Source organism: Bicyclus anynana, chromosome 3 (assembly GCF_947172395.1).
Source record: "Bicyclus anynana chromosome 3, ilBicAnyn1.1, whole genome shotgun sequence".
NCBI classification, from domain to species: domain Eukaryota; kingdom Metazoa; phylum Arthropoda; class Insecta; order Lepidoptera; family Nymphalidae; genus Bicyclus; species Bicyclus anynana.
Window position 1 is genome coordinate 1,384,898 of NC_069085.1, and position 23,593 is coordinate 1,408,490.

Consider the following 23,593-nt stretch of genomic DNA (forward strand, 5'->3'; position numbering starts at 1 on the left):
ATACAAATTGCTTTAATTTTCTTCATAAATTAACTTACTTACTTTAACTTTAAGTTACTTTAACTTTAGTTTACGTAATTTCGGTAGGTAACAATTAACAAAGTATTTTATTTGTATCAATTATTTCTTGTTGTTAATTTGAATCTGATCGATAACGTTTCGATTGTTCGACTGTCACTTGTGCGATCTCGTACTAGGTCGCCTTGTGTTATATGATTACAAATATCGCGCAAAAACATCAGAGAGCAACAATTCAATAACCAAGACCGTTTTTGCGACGCCATTTTGCAACACGGTGAAAGTCGAAAGCAACGCGTTAGTTAGTTTTATTTCTTTCGACAATTTACGAACTCAGATTGAAAGTTTGATTGTTTAACATTGCAACAGTTACGAAATCAATTTTATATTATCACTAGCAGACGCCACGCGGTTTCACCGGTGTAGTACATGGTCCCGAAATAATGGGAATAAAATATAGCCTATAACACTTAGGGATAGGATAGTAAATTTAGTATTAAATGCACAAACAATCAAATCTTGCCTCTATTTAATAATTTTATTTTATTGAATGACAAGTAAGCCTTTGAGCACACCTGATGTTAACTGACGATGCAGTCTAAGATGATAGCGGGTCTAACATGGAAGAGGTACAATTCTATCTGTATCTCTGACGGTCTATAACTACGCTGTATCAACCGGAACGTTAAATCGATTGACCGAATGTCGTTTCTGGTAGATAGCTGAACATCTGAAGACTGACATTAGTCCTAATCTGAGCCGATTTAGAAAACTTAAACACCCGAGCTGGGAATCAAACCCAGGAACTCTATGAACACTAAGGCTTTATCAACTGAACCCAAGTGGAGATCGAAGAATAGCAATAATAATATAGCGTGTATGTTATGAAAATAAACTAGCATATGATTTGTCGCGTCGCATGGTTCTTTCGGTTCAATTCAGCAGGTAAAAGGGCTGTAGAAACAGAAATAAAATCTCAACATCTAAGCATTACTAAAGTAGATACAATTTACATTTTCCCACGCGGAGAGCGGCCGATGTTTCCATATTAGGTAGTTCTATCTGTTGCTGGTTGTTCGAGCTGTATGCTATATTACTCGTACTAGGGGATTATGTAATTCTCTTTTTTATCTTTAACTTATGAGCCCGGTTCTTGGAACGTACAATATTTTGCTGAACTACAAGAGTTCCTTAGATGTGAAAGCAAAAATTTGCATTTAATCCACAATTTCAGTTAATCTGGTGCTTTCTAGAGAAAAAAACATAAAAAAGATGCTAAATAAAAAAGATATTTTCGGGATTCGCCGCTGGTCTACTGGACCCCCAACAAATTTTAATCCAATGCAAGCCACACCACTGCTGTAAGAGTCGCTTACAGTCGTGGGAATATATATGTTACTGTAAAAGCCTGAATTACTGTATATGCTAAGATTTTCCAGTAAAACTAAGATATACTGACTTTTGTTGGTAAAATGCATTTCAAACAAAATGCGAAACTTTTTATTTTCGCCCCATTTGAAAATATCCTTCACAAGCTGACGCCGCGCGGTTTCACCCGCATGGTTCCTGTTCCCGTAAGAATACGGGGACAATATATAGCTTATAGCCTTCCTCGATAAATGGGCTGTCTAACACTAAAAGAATTTTTCAAATCGGACCAGTAGTTCCTGAGATTAGCGCGTTTAATCAAACAAACAAACAAACAAACTTTTCAGCTTTATAATATTAGTATAGATTTTGAAAATGATTGGCAATTACGTAACCAAGGAATTGAAAACTTAAGCTCTAAAGCCAATTGTCGTTCAACGAGAGGTTTTTTCTTAACTTAAGGTAGACAGCTACCTAATTGAAACAATTAATCAATCATCCAGATTGTCTAACAAATAAAGAGAATGCGCCACCGCACGGCACGTGATATGATATAATTTCTCCGTCAAAGACTGTCGCCACGCACGAGCGCGCGGCGCGGGGAATGTCCGACTGCCCATTTATATTATTTTCCGCCAATGTGCACTCGGTGACGTTAAGGCGGTGACACACCGACCCCTTAGCGGTGGCTACAATTGGCTAATTAGACGCTGTTAAGTATTTTATTATTATTTTTAATTATAGCCTATGTGATATGGCTCAAGAAAACGAGGTCCTGGGTTAGACCCTGGGTCGAATTATGTTGATTTAATTTATTTTAAGTTTATTGCAAAAAAGAAAAACATTGTAGACAAGTATGTGCAAAGGCGGTCTTATTACTTGTTGCAATAAAAACGCCTTAATTGTAATATGTTATATTATTTTTCTTTTTTTCCTAGAAATCCTCATCAAAAACAATAAACTCTCCCATTCATTATTATTATTAACATCTACTCGTAATAGTGATCGCACATAATTAAAAATTTTCACACTAAGCGCGCCAACCATACCTATCTCTGTAGTGAATTCTATTAGTACTAAAAGCAAAGTTTACGTTATGGTGGTGTTGCCATGCCAACCACCACGAATAGCGTTCGGTGTGTTTTGCGCTTTACTTTTGCGTGTTATCCAATAGACAACCAAGAATCCAGTTGACAACAATTTACGTTTACTATTTTATTGACCGCGAAAACTATTTCCTGCTTTGGCGAAAACTTTTCAAACATAAAGAAAAATCTATATTAGTTGTTTTTTTTTTTTTATTTGAGCGTTATTTACTTTTAACAATAAAAAAAAAAGCTTGCGAAGTGTTTTAGACTTATTTTACATTATGATCTCTGTCTTTCTGTCTATGTGGCCTTTATTGTTAGAAATATCCTGTTATATTAAGTACAGTCACAAATGACGCCGTAGGCCTTCCGAAACGGTGGTAGAGTGTTTACAATTCGCGTTACAAATGTGCTTGTAATCTAAGCCTGCTAACGTACTTGAAATGAACGAATTATAATTTTGATGCTATTTTAGGAAAAGCTTCTTATCACCGTATTAACGGAGATAAGAAAAGGAAAAGGACCGAATAGGGACCGCAGTAGGTATACGTAATTATTCTTACCTGCAAAAACATCAAAATAACTCTGAAATCCGAGAGCTACGCTTCGTTGATTAGCCTTGGATTTCATAAAAAATGAAAGGTTCGACAGATATTTCTCATTATGGATCATATTTCAATCTTATATATATAATATCTGACCAAATACGTACGTATACGTATACGAAAATACCTGTAATGTGTTAACCTATACTTTAATAATATAAAGAATTAAATTTTGTGATATTGTAGTTAGTGGATCTACTGAATCAATTTTGAAAATACTTTTACCACTTGAAAGTATACGAGTGTTATAGGTTATAATTATTTTATATATGCGAAAGTTTGCATGTTTTGATGTACGTTGCTACTCGTATGTTATTTAATCACGCAAAAACTACTGGATGGATTTTGATAATATGAATAATACGATGACACAAAGGTTGATTATTTATTATGTAATTTAAATAAATAAAACATGGGCTACAGCCTACAGGATACTATTCTTCTTCTGTTTATCCAGTAAAAAGGTAGGTAGGTATACAAATCCTGACGGTTGAAATGTTTGAAAAACATTCAATTTAACAAGTTAATTAAAAAAAATAATGGAATGGTTGGTCTACCGTTGAACTGGTTGAAAAAAAATCTTTGTAAAGTTAACGATGTCGCACGCAAACACTATGACTTTACGAGTATAATGCTCCAAGGTAATCGTATCGGTAACATAATTAGTATCGAAATATCGTAACGTCACTATAAAATGGAATCAAAATTGACAAGCCAGGCATTAAACCAGGGGATTCCCAATTATATAGGCTTCGCCAAGGATGTTGTTATATAGGTACTCGTATACATTATGAGTTGAAAGCACGTGGGATGTGGGTCTCACAGACAATGCTCGCCCACAGAGTTTTGTAACGCCTTACAAGTTAACAAACCATTCGCAAACAATATGCGCTAGACACTATGATATAGGCGTATACATTACGACTGCCGTTTAAAAATAATCATCATTGATTTAGATTAGGTCACCACGAGTATCTTAAGATAAAGGAATTTAAATACATTACTCGTAAGTGCATCAGAATACATAGCACTGAAAAGACATGAAGTTTAGAATGGCAACGTTACCCTACCGGGTTAGTTGCCAGAGTTGAGAAAGCAAGATGTCATCCTAAGCACTACCCATTAGTAGTAAAGAATGTTTTATTTTTTACAAGTTAGCCCTTGATTACAATCTTAATAACTTGTTAGGAGGTGGATGAAATTCCACATCCCTTTCAGTTTCTAATACACGACATCCTACCGCGAGTTTAGTCATAACTATCCATGTCCGCAGCCTTCCACCAGCCAGACCTGGACCAATTCAGAAAATCTCAATCGGTTCTAATCGGGGATCGAAGGCAGGACCTCTGTCTGGTAAATTAAACTTAAAACTCTCGTCACCGTGGTTGAGTGGTTGGTGGGCGGTACTATCCACGACTCACATCTGATTTACGGGGACCAAACCGATCCCAATGTTCTTAGGTACACACCTATGATGGTATACTTATTATGACAGTAGACCTATTACCTATATACATATTACATAATTTGCTTGTCTTTCCAGGAGTCCCGCAACCTCAGGCCGCGAGCATACAACCAAGGCGCATTCAACACTCTGCCCAGCGGGTTCCGCCCGACGCAGTCGCTGGCCGAGCTGGCCGGCTACCAGCAGCGGCCGCAGCAGGAGCAGCAGGAGTTCCTCATCCCCGCCAGGCCACAGCAGCAGCAGGTCTACATCGAGGAGCAGAGGCCAGCGCCAGCCAGACAAGCGCACAGAAAGGTTTGTAACAACTACATTTAGTTAGTGAGTACCCCTTCCACAGAAACGGTGCTGGTGAATGAATTGGTGGGGCTTATCCCTGCAGCCAAGTTAGTGATCTTTCATTACTCTATTCGAAAAGAAGGTGTGTACACCTCTAGAAGTACGTGAGAACACACTGGCTGAATGGGATAGCAAGCGGACGAGAACAGGAAATAGGGCATGGATACGAAAGCTTATCTCCAACCTGAAACTGAAAAACTTCGAGACATGCGATCTTCGAGTATGCGAGTTGCGCTGAATCTAAAAAAGTAGCCCAGGGGCCAGGATGGGCTAAGTGAAAAAAATAACTTCAAAAATACTGAACCAGCACGTCAGATAAGGATAAGGTAGTTAATAGCTAAAAGCATTTCGAAAATGATTTGATCGTAACGTACGTAATGGCCTAAATTTTGCTTGCTTATATTAAATGCAAAATGACCGCTTATATTTTCTGACGATTTCATTAAAGCCGAAGAAATCATAATTGTCTTTAGTTTTTTCCCCATCATCACCATTATCAACCCATATTCGGCTCACTGCTAAGCTCGAGTCTCCTCTCAGAATAAGAGTGGTTAGGCCAGTAGTCCAGCACACTGGCCCAATACGGATTGGCAGACTTCACACACGCAGAGAATTAGAGAAATTCTCTGGTATGCAGGTTTCTCTGGAAAGGAGTGAGTAACTGTAAATTTAGTATCCCGGGCTACTATAAATAGAAGTTTCTAATATATGCTTTTTATTTGTTTCTACAGCCAGACCAGCGTCCAGCGAAACTCCAGCAGCAACAAGTGTCAGAAGAAGAGTTAGAAGAGAAGGAAGAGCCCGACCGCCTGTCCACTCTGCTGCAGCAGTCCAAGTTCAACTGCGTCAGCAAGAACACTGGGTACTACGCTGATGAGGAGCTCGGCTGCGAAGTGTTCCACTACTGCCAGGACAATGTCAAGCATTCCTGGATCTGTCCCGATGGTTTTACTTTCCACCAGGTACATTGTACAAAATATGTCATCAATTTGGCATCACATCATTAATAGATAGAAATACGTACATGTTTTTTTTTTTTATTTTTATTCTTTACAAGTTAGCCCTTGACTACAATCTCACCTGATGGTAAGTGATGATGCAGTCTAAGATGGAAGCGGGCTAACTTGTTAGGAGGAGGATGAAAATCCACACCCCTTTCGGTTTCTACACGGCATCGTACCGGAACGCTAAATCGCTTGGCGGTACGTCTTTGCCGGTAGGGTGGTAACTAGCCACGGCCGAAGCCTCCCATCAGCCAGACCTGGTATTTTAGTGATACGTACTGATAGTGATTCTTATTTCTGCTAATCATATATCGCTATCGCTATCGCTGTTTTCGATCTGAATGAAATGGTTACCATTGATGAACTTGTTTCTAATAAGCGTAAAAGTTAAACAACTAACAGTAAAAGTTAGTTTCATAGTGCCAAGGTACATTTGTATATCCAACAAAGTTTGAATAATTATGAGTCTATTGAACTAACCGACAACAGATATAGTTTTGTTTATAGCTGGGCAAATTCGTTTGTAAAACTCCCGAAGGTCTGTGGGGGCCGGGAAACGGGTAGCAATGACAGCAAAAAGTTGACCGCTACACATATTACGTTACGAATAAATCTTCAGATATCTCTGAATATCTCATATAACATAAGTTGATGTTATGGTATACACACATGTGTATTATAGATTAACTATTTAATTAAATAAGATATAATAATAATTATTGAAGCCGATTCACACATTTTTTAAGAAGAACACTTTTCTCATTCAGGTCCATCTAATCTGCATGCCACCCACCCACGACAACATATGCCAAAAGTCTTCCAAGTACCACTTCGTCAACGACTACCTCTACAGACCCATCAACGAGGAGGAGGTGCAACGGAAACCGAACGTCTCGCTCAAGTACTCCGACAGATTCTACCCCGCTGAAGTGTACAGGGATGACCGTTATGAGCAAGAAGAGGAAGAAGAAGAAGTAAGTTCTATTACAAATACCAGGCAGGGCGAAACCATACAAACGGCCCTTTCGGACTTGTAACCGTTAGGAGTAGGTTTAAAGGTACATGATGCCAAAATTTTTTTACTGATCACTGATAAAATCAACTGTTGTACTGAATAACAACCTATTCATGACTGTTAACTCTTCTTTTAACACGCTTTTATTAGCTTCACTTGCAACTAACTATGTATTTAAGAAAATCTTGGAATCTTAATTTAAACCCACTTCCCAGTCTTCGATTAGAATGAAATTTTGCACACGCTCTGAGTTCTGATTACAATACATGACTAGCTAAGGAACGTCATTACAAATCCAATATGACGGACTCCCCAAAATGGCGGACTGGCTGTTTGAAATCCACCCCCATTAAATGAAAGGATTGCTATCAGAAATCCAAAAAAAATAGTCACGTGACTTAAATCCAATATGTCGTCCAAGATGGCAGACAGGCTAATTAAAATGGATTTAATTAAGATATGGGTATCAAATGAAAGGGTTTGAGCGTGTTTTTTTAAACTATTATATTATTCTTAAACCAAATAGATTTGATGGTTTAAGTTTTTTTTTTTATTGTTTACAAGCTAGCCCTTGACTACAATATCACCTGATGGTAAGTGATGATGTAGTCTTAGATGGAAGCGGGCTAACTTGTAAGGAGGAGGATGAAATCCACACCTCTTTCTGTTTCTACACGACATCGTACCGGAACGCTAAATCGCTTGGCGGCACGTCTTTACCGGTAGGGTGGCAACTAGCCACGGCCGTAGCCTCCCACCAGCCAGACCTGGACCAATTAAGAAAATCTCAATCTGCCCAGCCGGGGATCGAACCCAGGACCTCCGTTTTGTAAATCCACCGCGCATACCACTGCGCCACGGAGGCCGTCAGTTAAGTAATTCTATTATTCTCTACAAAGAATATTTTCATCATTCTAGGAGGAAGCACCTCGCAGAGCTCCCGCTGCCCAGCAGGCGAGGCCGACAGCCCGGCCCCAGTACCCGGCCCAAGTGTTCCGATCTGCCGAAGAGGTCAACATACCGCTAGTGCAGAGACGCCCACAACGCCCTTTTGACTTCGAGATCTAAGTTATTCTTAGGATTCAACTAAGTCTATAAGCCTATCTTTGTAATTTGCAAGATCTCCTTTACATGCTGGTGCGTGCACATTGCCGCATGCACAAGAGAAAATGATCAAAATCAAAAATTAATTCATTTCAAGTATGCTTTAGAAACACAAGCACTTTAGAAACGTTTCAAATTTAATTATTTGTAAAGACTACCGTCGGTTTGGAAGGCAGGTTCTGTTGCTCTTTTAAAACACCATCATGCAATATAAATGGAGTTGCAATTAGTTTTCTTGCCTGCTCAAATCAAACACGACAAATCATATTAGTGTTGCCATGAGCAATTTTATTCAAATCAATGAAACTATCAATAGCTATACCTACTTACAAAAATGTCCCCAAAAATTTTGAGAGTTGCTACAATCTTCGCCAATGTGAACTATAAACTTTCACTAATACCCAATTAGTACAAAAAGTTATAATTATAATATTTTGTGTAATAGCTCTTGTACAGTTTGCAGTATCTAAGTGCTATAAGAACTCCTTTTCGTGCCAATTGGGTAGTTATACTTTGATATGTGCTGACCTGAAAACCAAACTCTATCCACAAAGAGTAAAGGGCTAATCGAAAGACACCATTATTTAAGGATAATGTTAATAAATCTATTTATGCTGTACAATAACTGTTGTAAGTTACAAATTAGATGTAAGCTAGTCTTTTTGTTAATAAATTAAAATAAGATACTTAATAAAAATAATAATAAACCAAACATCTTTTATTTGCGGCAACCTAAACCAATAACTTAAACAATAAACGTTATTAGGTATGTTAACACTTGAAAATTTACAAATATAAAATAATTTATTTCTGTTAACAGTGTAAAAAAATACACTGTCAATATCTACATTATGAATGTATCTACCTATTATTTACCTACTCAACTACATAATACATTCATAATACGTTCAAGTACCTAATGCAAGACTAATAGATCGAACACGAGAACTATATAAACGCATAAGGTTTACCCTGTAATGCTTATATAAGTATGTGGTAAATAAATAAATATTTTTTTATTTTGGGTATTGTAGAACATTAGACTAGGGTGACTAGTACAACATTTAGCCCTTGTATTTGTATAACCATGATAAAATTCGCTAATCCCGTTTCCGATTCGTGCAATGTAGGAATTTCAATAACCCATCGGTTAGCTCTGAATTTGCCCCGCACAGACACTGGTAAACATCCAAGTTCATCACACAAATATTTTCCAGACATGGGAATCCGACCCACGCACATACCATAACAAATTCATAATTTTTTCACATAGACAACATTTATATATTTTATACACTGGGCACAAAAATCTTATAAACATTTATATTACATTTTGTTAAACAGCTAATCTAAGCTACTAACAATTTGCTCAAAGTTTTGTCCTCTTCGGAAGTTAAACTTATGATTTACACTACTGATTTATTCTTAATTACTTTACAATAGTTATACATGTTGCAAATAGATGATATTCCCATCAAAATAACGTAAACTAAACTAACAACACATGCACTAAAATAGTACAACAACGTGTCCTCCGGTACTGGTTTTAGCACTAAAACTTTTGCGAACGTGGACAGACTCAAACTTAGATTATATCAATGCAAGAATTTGTTAAAACACATTCATACATTCGATTTAGATGACAATATGTTTACATCTTTACCTGAAATTAAAAATTAATATTTATGTATAGTATTCCGCTCAAAGAAGAAAAATAATTTAAGTAAGTTCTCTAAGTTTCGAATTGTAGCCGGTGTAGCAATCATCTTCTTCGTCACAAACAACCTCTTTGCACAGCATCTGAATGCCTCTGTAAATAAATAACAATTTCAGTTTTGTCAAGTAGAAACAAACAAATACCATCATCATCTTTATCTTATAACGTGAAAAGGCTTCCTATTGTTGGCCTCTTTTAGCTACGGATAGCCTATCCCAGTCCTTATATCGTCCAACCATTGTCGACTTTTACTTCCAGATTAGTTCCATTTAATTTTCATGAAAATCGGTTTAGTAATTTTGTGTTAATATGAACATAACGAAAATGCCCGTACCGTAGTGATGCATTAACTCAAGCCGATTAAATTTTAAAGTGTTAGGATTTCAGACGGTTTTTTCCTGTGGCTCTTTCAGAAACAGCTTTAATTAATACACCTCTGGCTTGGCACCGCTTTCAAAATTGATATTATCTCGTAACATAAACCGATTTTGATGAAACATATCCGAGAGCCATCTCTAGAAAATATGGTTTGATAAAAAAATCTCATCCAATTCGCTTAATTGCTACGGGGGTAGCCGTAGACAGAGATAACGAACGGGCTAACTATAACGCCTAATGTTTTAACCGAAAGGGGGTTTGGATTTTCATCCTCCTCTTAACAAGTTAGCCCGCTTACATCGTAGACTGCATCATCACTTACCATCAGGTAAGATTGTAGTCAAGGGCTAACTTGTAAAGAATGAAAAAATAAAAAAAAATCGAAGGTTAAAAACTGATGCGTATCTATCTCTATCAAATCAACACTGAAAGTAAAAAGACTCTCAAAAGCTTCTTAGTAGAAATATGGATTAAAATCTTACCTGTTTCTAGTAGGCACGCCAGGATCTAAAATAAATAAATAAAAATTAATTATGTTTTAGTAAAAAAAATATTATAATGTAGATAGGTACACTGTTTTTAGATCTTACCTTTGGGATTCAAGATCGAAGATATGAAGTCCGACAAACGATTTTTGAGGCTGTAAAATGAAAAGTTTATACTATAAAAATAGTTTCACTTATGAGTTTAGGTATAATATATCATTACATATGGTACAGTGAAGTTTCACTTAGGTATATAATATAATCTGAAAATTATGCAATAATTTATAACAATGAAAATATTTTTATAATTTAATTAGGGTTTAAATTAAATCAAAAACGAAATACGATAATTACGACTTTCGATAATCAACGTAAGATACGACTGTCTTCGTCTATTGCCTGAGGTCTGAATAAAAAGGTACAGTACGGTACGGTTCGTAATGTCGGTACATCTTGGAACATTATGATAGCGTTGGTATAAATAAACTGATTTATTTGTAGCATTTACCCGCGGCATCACTCGTTTCAAAAGTAAGTTATCTAGCCATCAGGACCTTACTATTTAGGACGTAGATAAAAATATTATGATAATAGCTTGTATAGATAAGGTGTAAACAAAGACATTGTGATCTGCATAACTTAAGAATTTTCTTAATTAAGTTTGCAGATTTTCTTTAATGTGTGAAATCTGCTAATTGGAATTGAGGCAGCTTGATGAACCATTAAAGTCCGGCTCCTCAAAGATTGCTTTTCTGACACCTGTCAATATCAATGTCAATGAGAGAGATAATGTCAATATCAATGTAAATGAGATATTTAAATATTTTTACCTTAATAACGATAAATAACATTAAAAATTTAATAATTTTGCCAACTTACAATAAACGTATTAATTTTGGGATAATTAATTAACTGTTAATTAATTAATTGTTAATAATTAATTAACAAATATAAAAAGGTGACACTGACAGGTGTCCACTCACTAGCGTAGCGTAGCTCCACTCATAGTGAGCCAAGTATAAGTTGTTCATGATGATGATGAGTGAATAACACATACCTTTTGAAACTGTAATCTGAGTCCCCATCACCGGCTTCTTCTGTGCATACTTGGAGTCTCCTCTCAAAGCTGCCTTCTCTGTAGCTCACAGATGCATCTGTCAACGTTCTGGAAAATCGTTGATATGAACGACATAATTCAAACAATGTATTCGAACGGCTACGACACCGCCGTGTTCCGAGCGCTCTATCTGCCTATTATTTTTTAATCTGTGGTTGAAACATAGATTTAATTTTATTATTTATAGGTTGAATATCGATCACTGGGCGACCTATAGTGCCTACTGTCCCAGTAAAAAATACTTAACATTAACAGTATTCGTGGGTCCCCTGGACCCATGTTGAATTTATGAACGCGTGTAAAAGACACGGCGTGTGCCTCAACGCTTCCCGTTCCTAGTTACAGGTAACAGACAAACAGACTGACTTTAGCATTTATAATAATTACTAATATGGAATACTTACACGGACGGTAATACAGGGCTAATCTCCATTTTCGCCTCGCCCTCCGTATTGCGGAAGACAGTGTCTTTTACGGACGGATATATGTAATACTTCATTGCTCCCTTTGTTAATATGAAATTTCCATTCTTATCAATTTTCGCCGTCTGAGTTGACACTACAAACAAACAAAAATTATTATTTTCAGCCTATTTTACAGTGGAATTCATAGACATTGTAGGGGCAAACTCAGGGGATCATTAACCCGCTGAGTGTCAAATTCTCAAACAAATAGAGGTTAAATTCGACGCTCAGCGGCTGAATGATCCTCTGGGGGTGCTCCTACGACGTCTATGAATTCCACCGTTAAAGACACACCATGCTGCACAAGAAATTAAATATAACGTGTCTCATACGGTGAAGGAAAAACATTGTAAAGAAACCTGCATACTAGAGAATTTTCTTAATTCCCTGCGTGGTCTGCCAATCCGCATTGAGCCAGCGTGGTGGACTATTTTCCCTAACCCTTCTCATCCTGAGAGGAGACGCGAGCTCAGCAGTGAGCCGAATTTAATTTAATGGGTTGATAATGATGATTGATGATGATGATGATGATAATGGTGTACTGATTGATGTTTAATGATTCGTAAGTAATCAGCATGAGAATAAGTTCGATTTGATTTATTACCTGAACAAAAGAAGAGGTTACTAATACGATCTTCATCCTCGTCCTCTTCTTTCTCTTCTTCTTCTTCTTCCTCCTCCCCCTCCTCATCCTCTTCTCCTTCTCCCCGTAGTTTGTCTCCGTCTTCTCCTGTTGAAGTATCCTCTTCACTTTTTATTTCAACTACAGACGAATCCGATGATGCGGCTTTCTACACAAGGCATTAGGATTAAAACTAATTATTTAGGTATACAATATTGACGGCCGCGTGGCGCAGTGGGTAGTAAAGAAAGATAATTGGAACGCATGTATTATGTAAAACAGTACCGCTGTGATATCATGTTTTTACAACACGATAGTGTGAGAATAGAACTCGTCTCTATCTCTCACTTTCTAAAACGATACTATAAATATAGAGAGATAGGGATGAAAGAAAAAAAAAAGACATGTCCCAAAATGGACTTTTATTGTTATAATTTATAAGCGGGTTGACGGTATTTTATACGGAAAGAAGACACAAATCGTTGATTAAAAATCAATTTTCAGAATTTTAGGAACCAGCGTTTTAATTTAGTGAAAAAAATTAAATAATGTAAGCAGTTTTTTATATTATGTTTTTTTCCCGGGAAACGCCAGATTGAGTGAGATTGTGAATTACATTTTACTAATTATTTGCTTTCACATATAAGAGGCCCCTGCAGTCCGGGGGCCCATGGCTGAAACGGCGTAGCTACGAACCTGCTCTCACTATCGAGTTGTAAAAACATTATATCACAGCGCTACTGTTGAACCCATAATATACGCGTTCCAATTTTCTTTCTTTGGTCCAACTTACTTTCCCCACTGTTTAATATAGGTAAGTGTGGATGAATTTAACTTTAAATACCTTTTTCTTCTTCTTTACTTTCTGTTCTACTTCTACCTCCACTCGTTCTCCAATTTCTCTTTTTGGTTTAATAAGAGCTGGCAACAATCTGAAACATATTATTATAGAAAATAAACAAGATGCCCCGCGGCTTGCTAACAATATTATAATATTAGCTGACGCCCGTGACATAGTGAAGGTGAAGGACATGAAACGGTTAAGGAAAACATCGTGAGGAAATCTGCATACCTGAGAATTTTCTCAATTCTCTACGTGTGTGAAGTCTGCCAACCCGCATATGGCCAGCGTGGTGGACAAGGCCGAACCACTCTTATTCTGAGAGACTTCGTGCTGAACAATGAGCCGAATATGGGTTGTTAATAATGATCTATTTTTGTATACTAACAGTGTATCTTGCAACGCCTTTCGAGCTGACTCGTTCCAATTACGACATTGTTCAAAACAGTAGAGCGGGTACAGGTCTTGCACTGAAACATACAGAATTTGAGAATTCACCAGAATTGGGCATTTGATTAACTTTTGGGTTGGGGTATATAATATATAAATACCGCTCGCGAGATTGTGAACTGTCGATAGATTGATGCGAGTAGAGAACATATATATTTTTATAATAGATACATTATTATGATAGATACATATACATTTTTATGACATTTTCGGAAAAATATGCCGATGACATGACAATGCAAACAACCAATTACTCAAGTTTTTTTATAAAATCTCTCTACGCCAAATAGTTTAATATTTTTTATTTAAAAAAATGCATTTATTCATTGTAATTTCATTCCGTTATATTTAATATGGCAGGTATTTATGATGGCATAAGGCTGTTAATTGAAATATATAAAACATTAAATAGAAGTAGATATAGGTACCTACTTGTAGATACACATACAGAGATTAGTAGATAAAAATACTTTTCCACAAAACACCAATAATGTCCTTTGAACCCAATTTTCGGATACGGCGGCCAATCTTATTACGAAGATATCAAGAGAAATGGACTAACTCAAGCCTTGTCTGTCAACTTCGTTGTAAATATCCACCTCCGCTGCGCACCTGGCCTCCAGTCTTCTGAACAAGTCCATAGCGTTAGACTTGCGCCGGATTTGGGGGTTAAATTTGCACAAAATATCACACACTTTCATGGAGTCTGTGGGAAAAACTACACGTTACTGTATCGTTACTAACAATCATAGTGTTACCGTGAAATGTCTATGACAGAGTTGCTTTAAGTTCCATATGTTATCCTGCCTGAGCAGTCTCCGAGCGGAATACGTAAACGCATTTCCCAGCGACAAAAAAAAATAGAAAAAGCATTTCACAGGCCGGCACAGATCTCGAACCAATGAGCTCGAACTCGAGCTCGTGATTTTGTTGAGCCTAATATATTATTCGTACACGTATTTAAGTACCTGATACCCTTATCCTTTCGTTTGAGCGATAAAGCTTTTGATAGAGCTAGTTCACGTCAAAAATATACTTACTTGACTTTCGTTCACAGGTAATTAATTCAATATCATCATCATATCAGCCTATGGGCGTACACTGCAGAACATAAGCCTTTTGTACGAACTTCCAAACATCACGATCTTGAACCGCCTGCATCCAGCGAATCCCTGTGACTCGCTTGATGTCAGCAAATCCACCTGGTGGTGGGTGGATCAACACTGCATATAACGTGCGGGGTCGCCATTCCAGCACAATGTGACCCCAAGGTCCAAGGGTCTTCGAACTATGTGTGTAACCCTGCCCATTGCCATTTCACCTTCGCCACTAATTGAGCTATGTCGGTGACTTAACCAAAGTCACGTGAGTAAGAAATGAACGACGACGACGTTTTGACCATTTTCTTTTGCATTGGCGAGCATAAGGTTTTTGACGGCCTCCGTGGCGCAGTGGTATGCGCGGTGGATTTACAAACCGGAGGTCCTGGGTTCGATCCCCGGCTGGGCAGATTGAGATTTTCTTAATCGGTCCAGGTCTGGCTGGTGGGAGGCTACCGGCAAAGACGACCGCCAAGCGATTTAGCGTTCCGGTACGATGCCGTGTAGAAACCGAAATGGGTGTGGATTTTCATCCTCCTCCTAACAAGTTAGCCCGCTTCCATCTTAGACTGCATCATCACTTACCATCAGGTGAGATTGTAGTCAAGGGCTAACTTGTAAAGGATAAAAAAAAAAAGGTTTTTAACTAGTTACAATAAACTTGTAACCCTTCCAAGTAAGCTCGCTTTCATCTGAGACTGCGTGATCTCTTAACACCAGGTGAGAGCAGTCAAGGACTAACTTATAATTGAAAAAAAAAATAAAAAGAAAAGAAACATCGAAAGATTACATTTCAACATGCGTGGAATACTGTTTGGTCTCATATTCACATCGTCAGCTGCGCAGAAGCATTCTCTGAGGGTGCACGCGCACTTCGGCACCGGCGGCCCGTACCATGATAAGAATAATGATTCCTTGAGTTTTTCCTGCAAAAACAAAACCAAAATGTGTACTTTTATAACGTATATATTCCAAATTGCTACGAATAACGCCCGAAATTAATAATATATCTCCAATCTAAGATTAAAATAAATCTTAGATTGTTGCCAATCGCCCGATTGATCTCTAATCTTCGTGCCAATATTAAAACTCTGCAATCTAAATATGTTTTTCTGACGGATCGCAAGCGACCTTTTCACTCCTTGTCGTTCCGTTCTTAGCACAGTGCTTAATTCAATAATACTTTTTATTCAACGTTTTATAAATGTAACAAATCTTTAAATTAAAAACGGAATACCTACTTGAAATATTTTTTAAGCTAAATATGACTTTACATTTCAAAACACGTAAAAAATTCATTTTATTATCAAATACACACTAGACGAAGAACGCACTGCCCTAAATGGAACGGAAAAATTTTGACAACTTGAACTGACGTTTTTGTAGTTTGAGTACAGAAGTTCGTTTTGTTTACACCGATCTATGGATATGTCAAAATGGTCGGATAGGTTATTGACACGCAAAAATTTACATTTTCATACAGAGGCCATCTCTAATCTGTGATCCGTCCTCCCAATGATAGATTGATTTTTAAGATTGCAAACTCGATTCGAGGATCGCTTATTGGCATGCTTTATATAAGAAATGGATTGAAATATCGATCTTAGACGGGAAAAAACGGATTAGGATTGATTATTAATTTCGGGCGTAAATGGAGTTACTCGAATACTGCCGCAAACTTCTCTGAACCGGTGGCCAAAATACGAAGTAACGTCACGAGGTCGCCATTTTGAAAAATATTATATTGAACTAGCAAAAGCCAGTGACTTCGTTCGCGTGAAACTCGATGTATACTTTCAACCCCTATTTCACATCCCCATTTGCATATATTTTCGCATATTTTAGGTATTATATTTATATTATTACCTTCAAGGGTAGAATTTCGACAAATCTCGAACATAATAAATATAGTTTGAAAATTAATATGATATTTTTTAAACTGTAACTCTAAAAATTAAGGACGAGTACAAAATGCCTTTTCATTGTAAGTTCAGTCAATGCTATGTTTTACCTTAGTACCAGGATGATATAACAACTCATCTGGAGTGAATCGGGTCACTGCTCTTATTTTTGTATCTAAGGTAATAGCTGCTGGGTTTAAAGGTTTTTTTCTACGTTTGCCAACAAATTTTTCATACTGCTCAATGAACCATTCATTCTCCTCGTGGCCTGGCTTTATCGGTTTTTCATGAAAAGTTTCTTTTGCTTTATTTTTTTTCTTCTCTTCTTTTTCCCTTTTCTTTTCTTCTTTTCTTTCTTCTTTTTCTCTTTCTTTTTCTTCTTTTCTTTCGCGTTTTGCCTTTTTTTCTTTTTCTTTGTTTTCTATTTTTTCTTTTTCTTCTCTATCTTTATTTTCTTTTTTTTCTCTTTCATTTCTTTCCGTTTTTTCTTTGTTCTCTCTTTCCTTTTTCTTTTTTATCGTTTCTTGTGTTTTGTCTACAATTGTCTCTCCAACCTTTTCAACAATTACTTTGCCTTCTCCCTCATCGTGCAATTTAGCATCCCCTTTACTTTCTTTTATAACTTGTCCTTCACCCTCTCCTTTCCTTTCTTCTATAACTTGTACTTGACCTTCTCCTTTATCTTCTTCTTTTACTTGTCCTTTACCCTCTCCTTTACCTTTTTCTCTTACTTGTCCTTCACCTTCTACTTTACCTTCCTGAGTAACTTGTCCTTCATCCTCTTCTTTACCATCTTCTTTTATTTGTTCTTCAACCTCTTCTTTACCCTTTTCTGTTATTTTTCCTTTAACCTTTTCTTTACGTTCATCCATAACTTGTCCTTCACCCTCGCCTTTACCTTCTTCTCGTAATTGTCCTTCATCCTTTTCTGTGGCTTCTTCTGTTACTTCACTAATGCCACCTTTAACTAAAAGGACTTCTCTTTTAGCTTCCCCAATATTTTCTTTACTTTTATCTAGTTTAAACTTTTCAATTTGTTTTTCTGCTCGTTTAACTTTAGATACTGCCGTTATTTCCTCGCCTACTCCTTCAACTTTTTCGTCCTTTTTTCCTTTTAGGCTCTTTATTTTATCAATAAGTTTTTTGAGACGCTTGGGTCCTTTTTTCTGAATCTTTTTTTTGCCTTTTTCATCAACATTTTCTTTAACTTTTTTCTTTGTTAAACCTTTTTTTTTCTTAATAGTGTCTATTTTTTTCTTTGTATTTTCTAGAGCTTTCTTTGTTGCCGTTTTAAATTTCTCAACATATTTTAAACCTTTTGATTTTAAAATATCTTTTAAACCGTTTTTCTTACCAAGGTCTTGTTTTTCTTGTTTATCTTTTCCTACCTTGATATCAGTGTTGATTTCAGATGTTCTGTTAGCAGCTTCATCAACTCTGCTCTTAAATTTCTTCTTAACGTTTTCGATTTGCTCCTCAACATCTTCGTGAATTTTAACGTCATCAACTAAGCTTCTTCTGTTTGATTTAATTTCTTTAACATTTCCTTGAAGTTCCTCTGCAGTTTGTTGGAGTTTATCACCTTCTTTCTTATCTTCTTCAATAGCTTGTACTTTACCCTCTCCTTTACCTTCTTCTGGTACTTGTCCTTTACCTACTTCATTTTCTTCTTTAACGTCACTTTTAATTAACTCGACACCTCCTTTTACTTCTCCAAAATGTTCCTTACCTTCTTCCTTTCTAAGCTCTTGAATTTGTTTTTCTGCTCCCTGAAGTTCAGCTTCTGTTGTAACTGTATCACTTACTCTTTCAACTTTTTTATCTTTTTCTTTATTTATATCTGCGACTTCTAGATTAATTCCTGTAGGTTTTTTTGTAACTTCGTCAGGTTGTCCTTTAATTTTCACAACGTTTTTTTCAAGTTTGCCTTGGTCTTGAGTTTTATCTTTAACTAGATCTAAGTTTTGTGTTTCGTCTTTGACTGAATATTTTAATTTTTCTTTCTCGTCTTTTTTTCCTCTTAGGCTTCTTATGTTGCCAGCAAGTTTTTTTAAACAATTAGGAGCTTGTCTCTGATTCTTATTTAAGGTATTTTGTTTCTTAAGAGTGTCTATTTTTTTCTGTATATTTTCTACAGCTTTCTTTGTTGACGTCTTAAGGTGTTTAATATATTGTAAACCTTTTGATTTAAAAACATTTTTTATACTGTTTTTTTTACCAAGGCCTTGTTTTTCTTGTTCAAATTTTCCCCCAATGATATCAGTTTTGTTTTCAAACGTTCCGTCAGAAGTTTCATCATCTCCACTCCTGATTTTCCCTTTACCTTTTTCGATTTGTCCCTCAAAGTTTTTGTTGAAGTTAACGTCGTTACCTAAGCTTTTACTATCTTGTTGAATTATTTCAATGTTTCCTTGAAATTCGTCGACAGTTACTTTGACTTTATCTTCTTTATTTATTGAATCTCTTTCATTAAATTTATTTTTATTTTCATCTTCTTCTTTGTGTTTTTCAAAAATTTTTTCGAAATTTCTTTCTTTTTCTTGGACATCTCCTAAATTTGTTTCACCGTTTTTAGCTTTTTCAAGTTTTACAATTGTAAATCCATCTTCTTTCTCATGTTTCTCTTTACTTAATTCCTTAACTTTAAGCGTATCAACTTCTCGTTCATCGTCAACTTTTTTGCTTTCTTCAACCAGTTCTATCATTTTCTTTTCATCCACTTTTACTTCCTTAACCCCTTCTTTAATTATTATTTTATCTAGTTCGACATTTTTCATAACATTTTTGTGTTTATCCTCAACATTTTCCTTAGTCGTTTGTTTTTTGACAATATTTTCTACCATTTCTTTAACTTTTTCTTCGACTTGTACTTTAATTTCAGCTACTTTTCCATTAATCTCTTGTTGTATCTTCTTTTTAACAATTTTTTCTACCATTTTTTTAACTTTTTCATTTTCCAAATCACACGATGACTCAATTTTTAGACCTAATTTTTGGTTATTGTTTTTCATACCACTTTTCATCTTAAATATGTTCTTTACTGATTTTGTTTTTTCTTTAAATCTCAATAGTGACATATATAGTTTATTTTTACATTTAAGACATCTTTGTTTAATTTTATCTTTTAAGGCCTCTTTTTTATCTCTGGTATCTTCCATTATTTTTTTATCTTTTTCTTTTGTCTTATCAACTTCTTCTTTTGCTTCACCGATTTGATCATTTTTAATGTTATCTTTAATTTTATTTTTTTTACCAGCTTCTATCGTAATTATTTCCTTTGCTGCCTTAAATTTATTCTTGAGTGTCAATAATGACAAATGTAGTTTATATTTACATTTCTGATCTTTTTCTTTGCATGTAATTAGTGATGCAAAAAAATTATTCTTACATTTTAAACACTTTAAATTTTTACCATCATTCATGCTTATATTATCATTAGCTTCCATAACATTATCTACACCATCTTCAATTCGTCTTTTTTTAATTTTTTCACTTTCTTCCGGAAGTAGGTTCTTTACTTTAATTTTCTTACCAAATTTTTCATTGAATGCGTCCTTTATTAATTTTGCTTTTTTGCTACATTTCTTAACAGAAGGTAATATTTTTTTAACACAACTTGGTTTTTTTTTATTAAATATTTTTTTTATTAAATCTTTTTTTAGAACTGTTTTATTAACGATTTCTTCAACGATCTCTTTAACCTTTTCTGCACATTCTTGTGCACATTTTTCTTTTTCACCTATTCGTTTTGAAACTAATTCATCAATCATTTCTTCTAGTTTTTTTGGTAGACCGTTCTCAGCTTCTTTGGTATTTATATTTAGTTTGTGAATATATTCTTCCCTTTCCGTTTCCATTCCTTTTTTAAGATCATATATAATTTCATAAACTTCTTTTTCAACTTCTTCTTTAAATTTATACTTTTTTTTGAGGTGTTCTTGTTTTACTACTTCAGTAATTTCGTGATATTTTTCTTTATCTTCCTTTATAATCTTAATTTGTTTATCCACATTTTCATTTACTATGACCTTTTCTTCATTTTCTTTTTGAAACTTATCAAAGTCTTCTTTAACTTGTTTCCATTTTTGACATTTCAAATCCGTTTTTCCTTCTTCAACCACTAAATTTTCTTTTAATTCTTTCTTTTCACTAAAGAGATAAATTTGATGATACTTTTCGACGTCTACTACTATAGGCTCAACTCTTTTAACATTTGACTTATCTCTTACCCCTTCATTTATGATCTGTTTATTTTCTTTTACTTCAATAATATTTCCATTTATTTCTTTATTTTTTGTCATATCTTCAACTCGGTTGTCTTCTTTGTGATTGACTTCTTCCTTAACTATGCGTTGAAATCTCTCGAAATTTTCCGCCAGATTTTGCTTAATTATTTTTTCAACTTTTATTGACCTTTCTTTTAAGTCTGCTTCAATTTCACTAGCTAACTTTATTACTTTTATTTCAGCCTTTTCTTTGCCTTTATTTTTTTGGTTATTTTCATCATTATTTAGACTATCTTTCTTGACTATATTTTGTTTTGATACTGCTATTATTTTCTTATAAGAACGGTTAATCATTTTAGAATCTTTTGAGTCGTTATTTTTTACATAATTTTTTTCCAAAATTTTCTCCGGTTCATTTTGGAGATCCGACGTAGTATGTATTATGTAAGTTTACTTTATTACCCAAAATTTACCTTGTTTTGGGTTCCACCACAAAGAAACACTTCTATTCATATTAATATTTTTAATGTTTCATATTTATTTACTTATTAATTTCATCATAGTGTTATGACATTAAGATGTAGAAATATATTTGTCAATATTGTCAATAATTTAAATATGAATGAAATTGTCACGTAGCTCAATTAAGTCATAACCATAGATGTCTATGACTATGATCATAACCATCATAATAATTTAACTCGTATTTTACCAAAATGACCTTGACGGTACTCTGTACCGACGGTACCTGTACCGACTCGTAAATCTGTGGTACCGACTTATCGACTATGATCGACTCTTAAATCTCTTGTACCGAATCGTAAATCTATGGTTTTACATCAATTGGCACCCTGATTTTTACCCTTTGGTTCCATTCATAGTCCCGTCCAAAGAGTAAATTAATATATAGGGTAGTCCATCTTATCTGTCAGTCTGTCCGTCTGTCCGTCCGTGAGTTAACTGCGCGTGGCCTGACATGCACTTTGTCGGTTTTTTAATGATTTGATGATATATTTAAATTACTAACTCTTCTTAAAGCTTTCTCGTCTTCTGTCTGTCTATCAGTTTCTTTAATTTGATTTAAGATTGTCCTTTCAAAAAGCCCGAAGACTTTACATAATATGACTAGCTGCAGACGACCGCGACTTCGTGCGCGTGACCTCGTGAAACTCGATGTAAACTTTTTAAACCACTTTTTCCACATCCTTCTACCTTCGCTTACCCTACCCCTACGCTTCAAGACAGACCAGTAGTTCCTGAGATTAGCGCGTTCAATCAAACAAACAAACTCTTCAGCTTTATAATTTTAGTATAGATACAGAACTAGTAGCTAATACTAATCGAATGTTGAATTTTTACGTTGCTACAGTTTTGCGATGATATTAATTAATCTTCTGTTGAATTTGACTTTTGACGGTCTCCGTGGCGCAGTGGTATGCGCGGTGGATTTACAAGACGGAGGTCCTGGGTTCGATCCGCAGCTGGGCCATATGAGGTATTCTAAATTGGTCCAGGTCTAGCTGGTGGGACGATTCGGCCGTGGCTATTGACCATCCTACACCGACAAAGACGTACCGCCAAGTGATTTAGCGTTCCGTTCCGTTTCGTGAAAAAACCTAAAGAATCGTGGATTTCATCCTACTCCTAACAAATTCGCCCACTTCCATCTTAGATTGCATCAACAATTACAATCAGGTGAGATTGTAGTCAAGGGCTAACTTGTAGAGAATACTTATAAAAAAAAAATATTCATTTTATTTTTAGATTGTATTTCATTCATACCAGACAGAACTACTAGGCGTTAGTGAATCCTCATTTTTTAAATCAAAACTCCTTTCGAGTTGTCTTTCATTTGATTTTCCTTTTTTTAATTTTATACTAGACAACTTTTTTAAAAGTATACCAGACCTGAACAGACAAAACTTAAAACTTTTCCGAAAGACTGTTTATTATTTAATGAGCCGCTGCTTTGTATTATTTTATCAGAATTAAAGTAATGCAGGTGACGTATGCGTCCTTCAGCAAAATATACAGACGATGTTTGTAAAGAACCATTGTTGTTATTTTCATTAATATCTCTAATACATGACTTTGTGTATGGTTCCATATTTATTGCTCCCATATTACAATCTGGCAAGAATCGACTTCTTTTGTTTCTAATACAAATTCCATATTTGTTCTTCGGTGCTCTCTCAACATCACAATAACAAGTCTTCTTCTTTTTCTTCTTAAGTTTTCGTTGGAGTTGGTTAGCATCGTAATATTTATTGTACATTTCACAACAAATAC

At 35.5% G+C, this 23,593-nt stretch overlaps 2 protein-coding genes across 2 annotated transcripts in view; one reads left to right on the top strand and one right to left on the bottom strand.

The window, feature by feature from the left end:
• LOC112051874 (uncharacterized) overlaps positions 1-8,715 on the top strand; it is a 30,872-nt gene extending 22,157 nt beyond the window's left edge. Inside the window, exons 3-6 of the mRNA XM_024090691.2 lie at positions 4,623-4,838; positions 5,612-5,842; positions 6,652-6,858; positions 7,818-8,715. Of these exons, the coding sequence (XP_023946459.1) occupies positions 4,623-4,838; positions 5,612-5,842; positions 6,652-6,858; positions 7,818-7,967 (804 nt within the window). The 3' untranslated portion in view covers positions 7,968-8,715. The remainder of the gene's footprint in view (positions 1-4,622; positions 4,839-5,611; positions 5,843-6,651; positions 6,859-7,817) is intronic.
• A 132-nt stretch (positions 8,716-8,847) lies between these two features.
• LOC112051877 (uncharacterized) lies at positions 8,848-16,412 on the bottom strand. Its single transcript, XM_052891196.1, has 10 exons — positions 15,968-16,412; positions 14,640-14,783; positions 14,016-14,097; positions 13,631-13,718; positions 12,769-12,955; positions 12,105-12,258; positions 11,641-11,748; positions 10,689-10,738; positions 10,581-10,605; positions 8,848-9,813 (listed from the first exon to the last, which is right to left on the bottom strand). Exons 1-10 carry the CDS (start codon positions 15,999-16,001, stop codon positions 9,723-9,725), a joined length of 963 nt encoding a protein of 320 aa, XP_052747156.1. The 5' UTR covers positions 16,002-16,412; the 3' UTR covers positions 8,848-9,722.
• Positions 16,413-23,593: the final 7,181 nt, after the last annotated feature.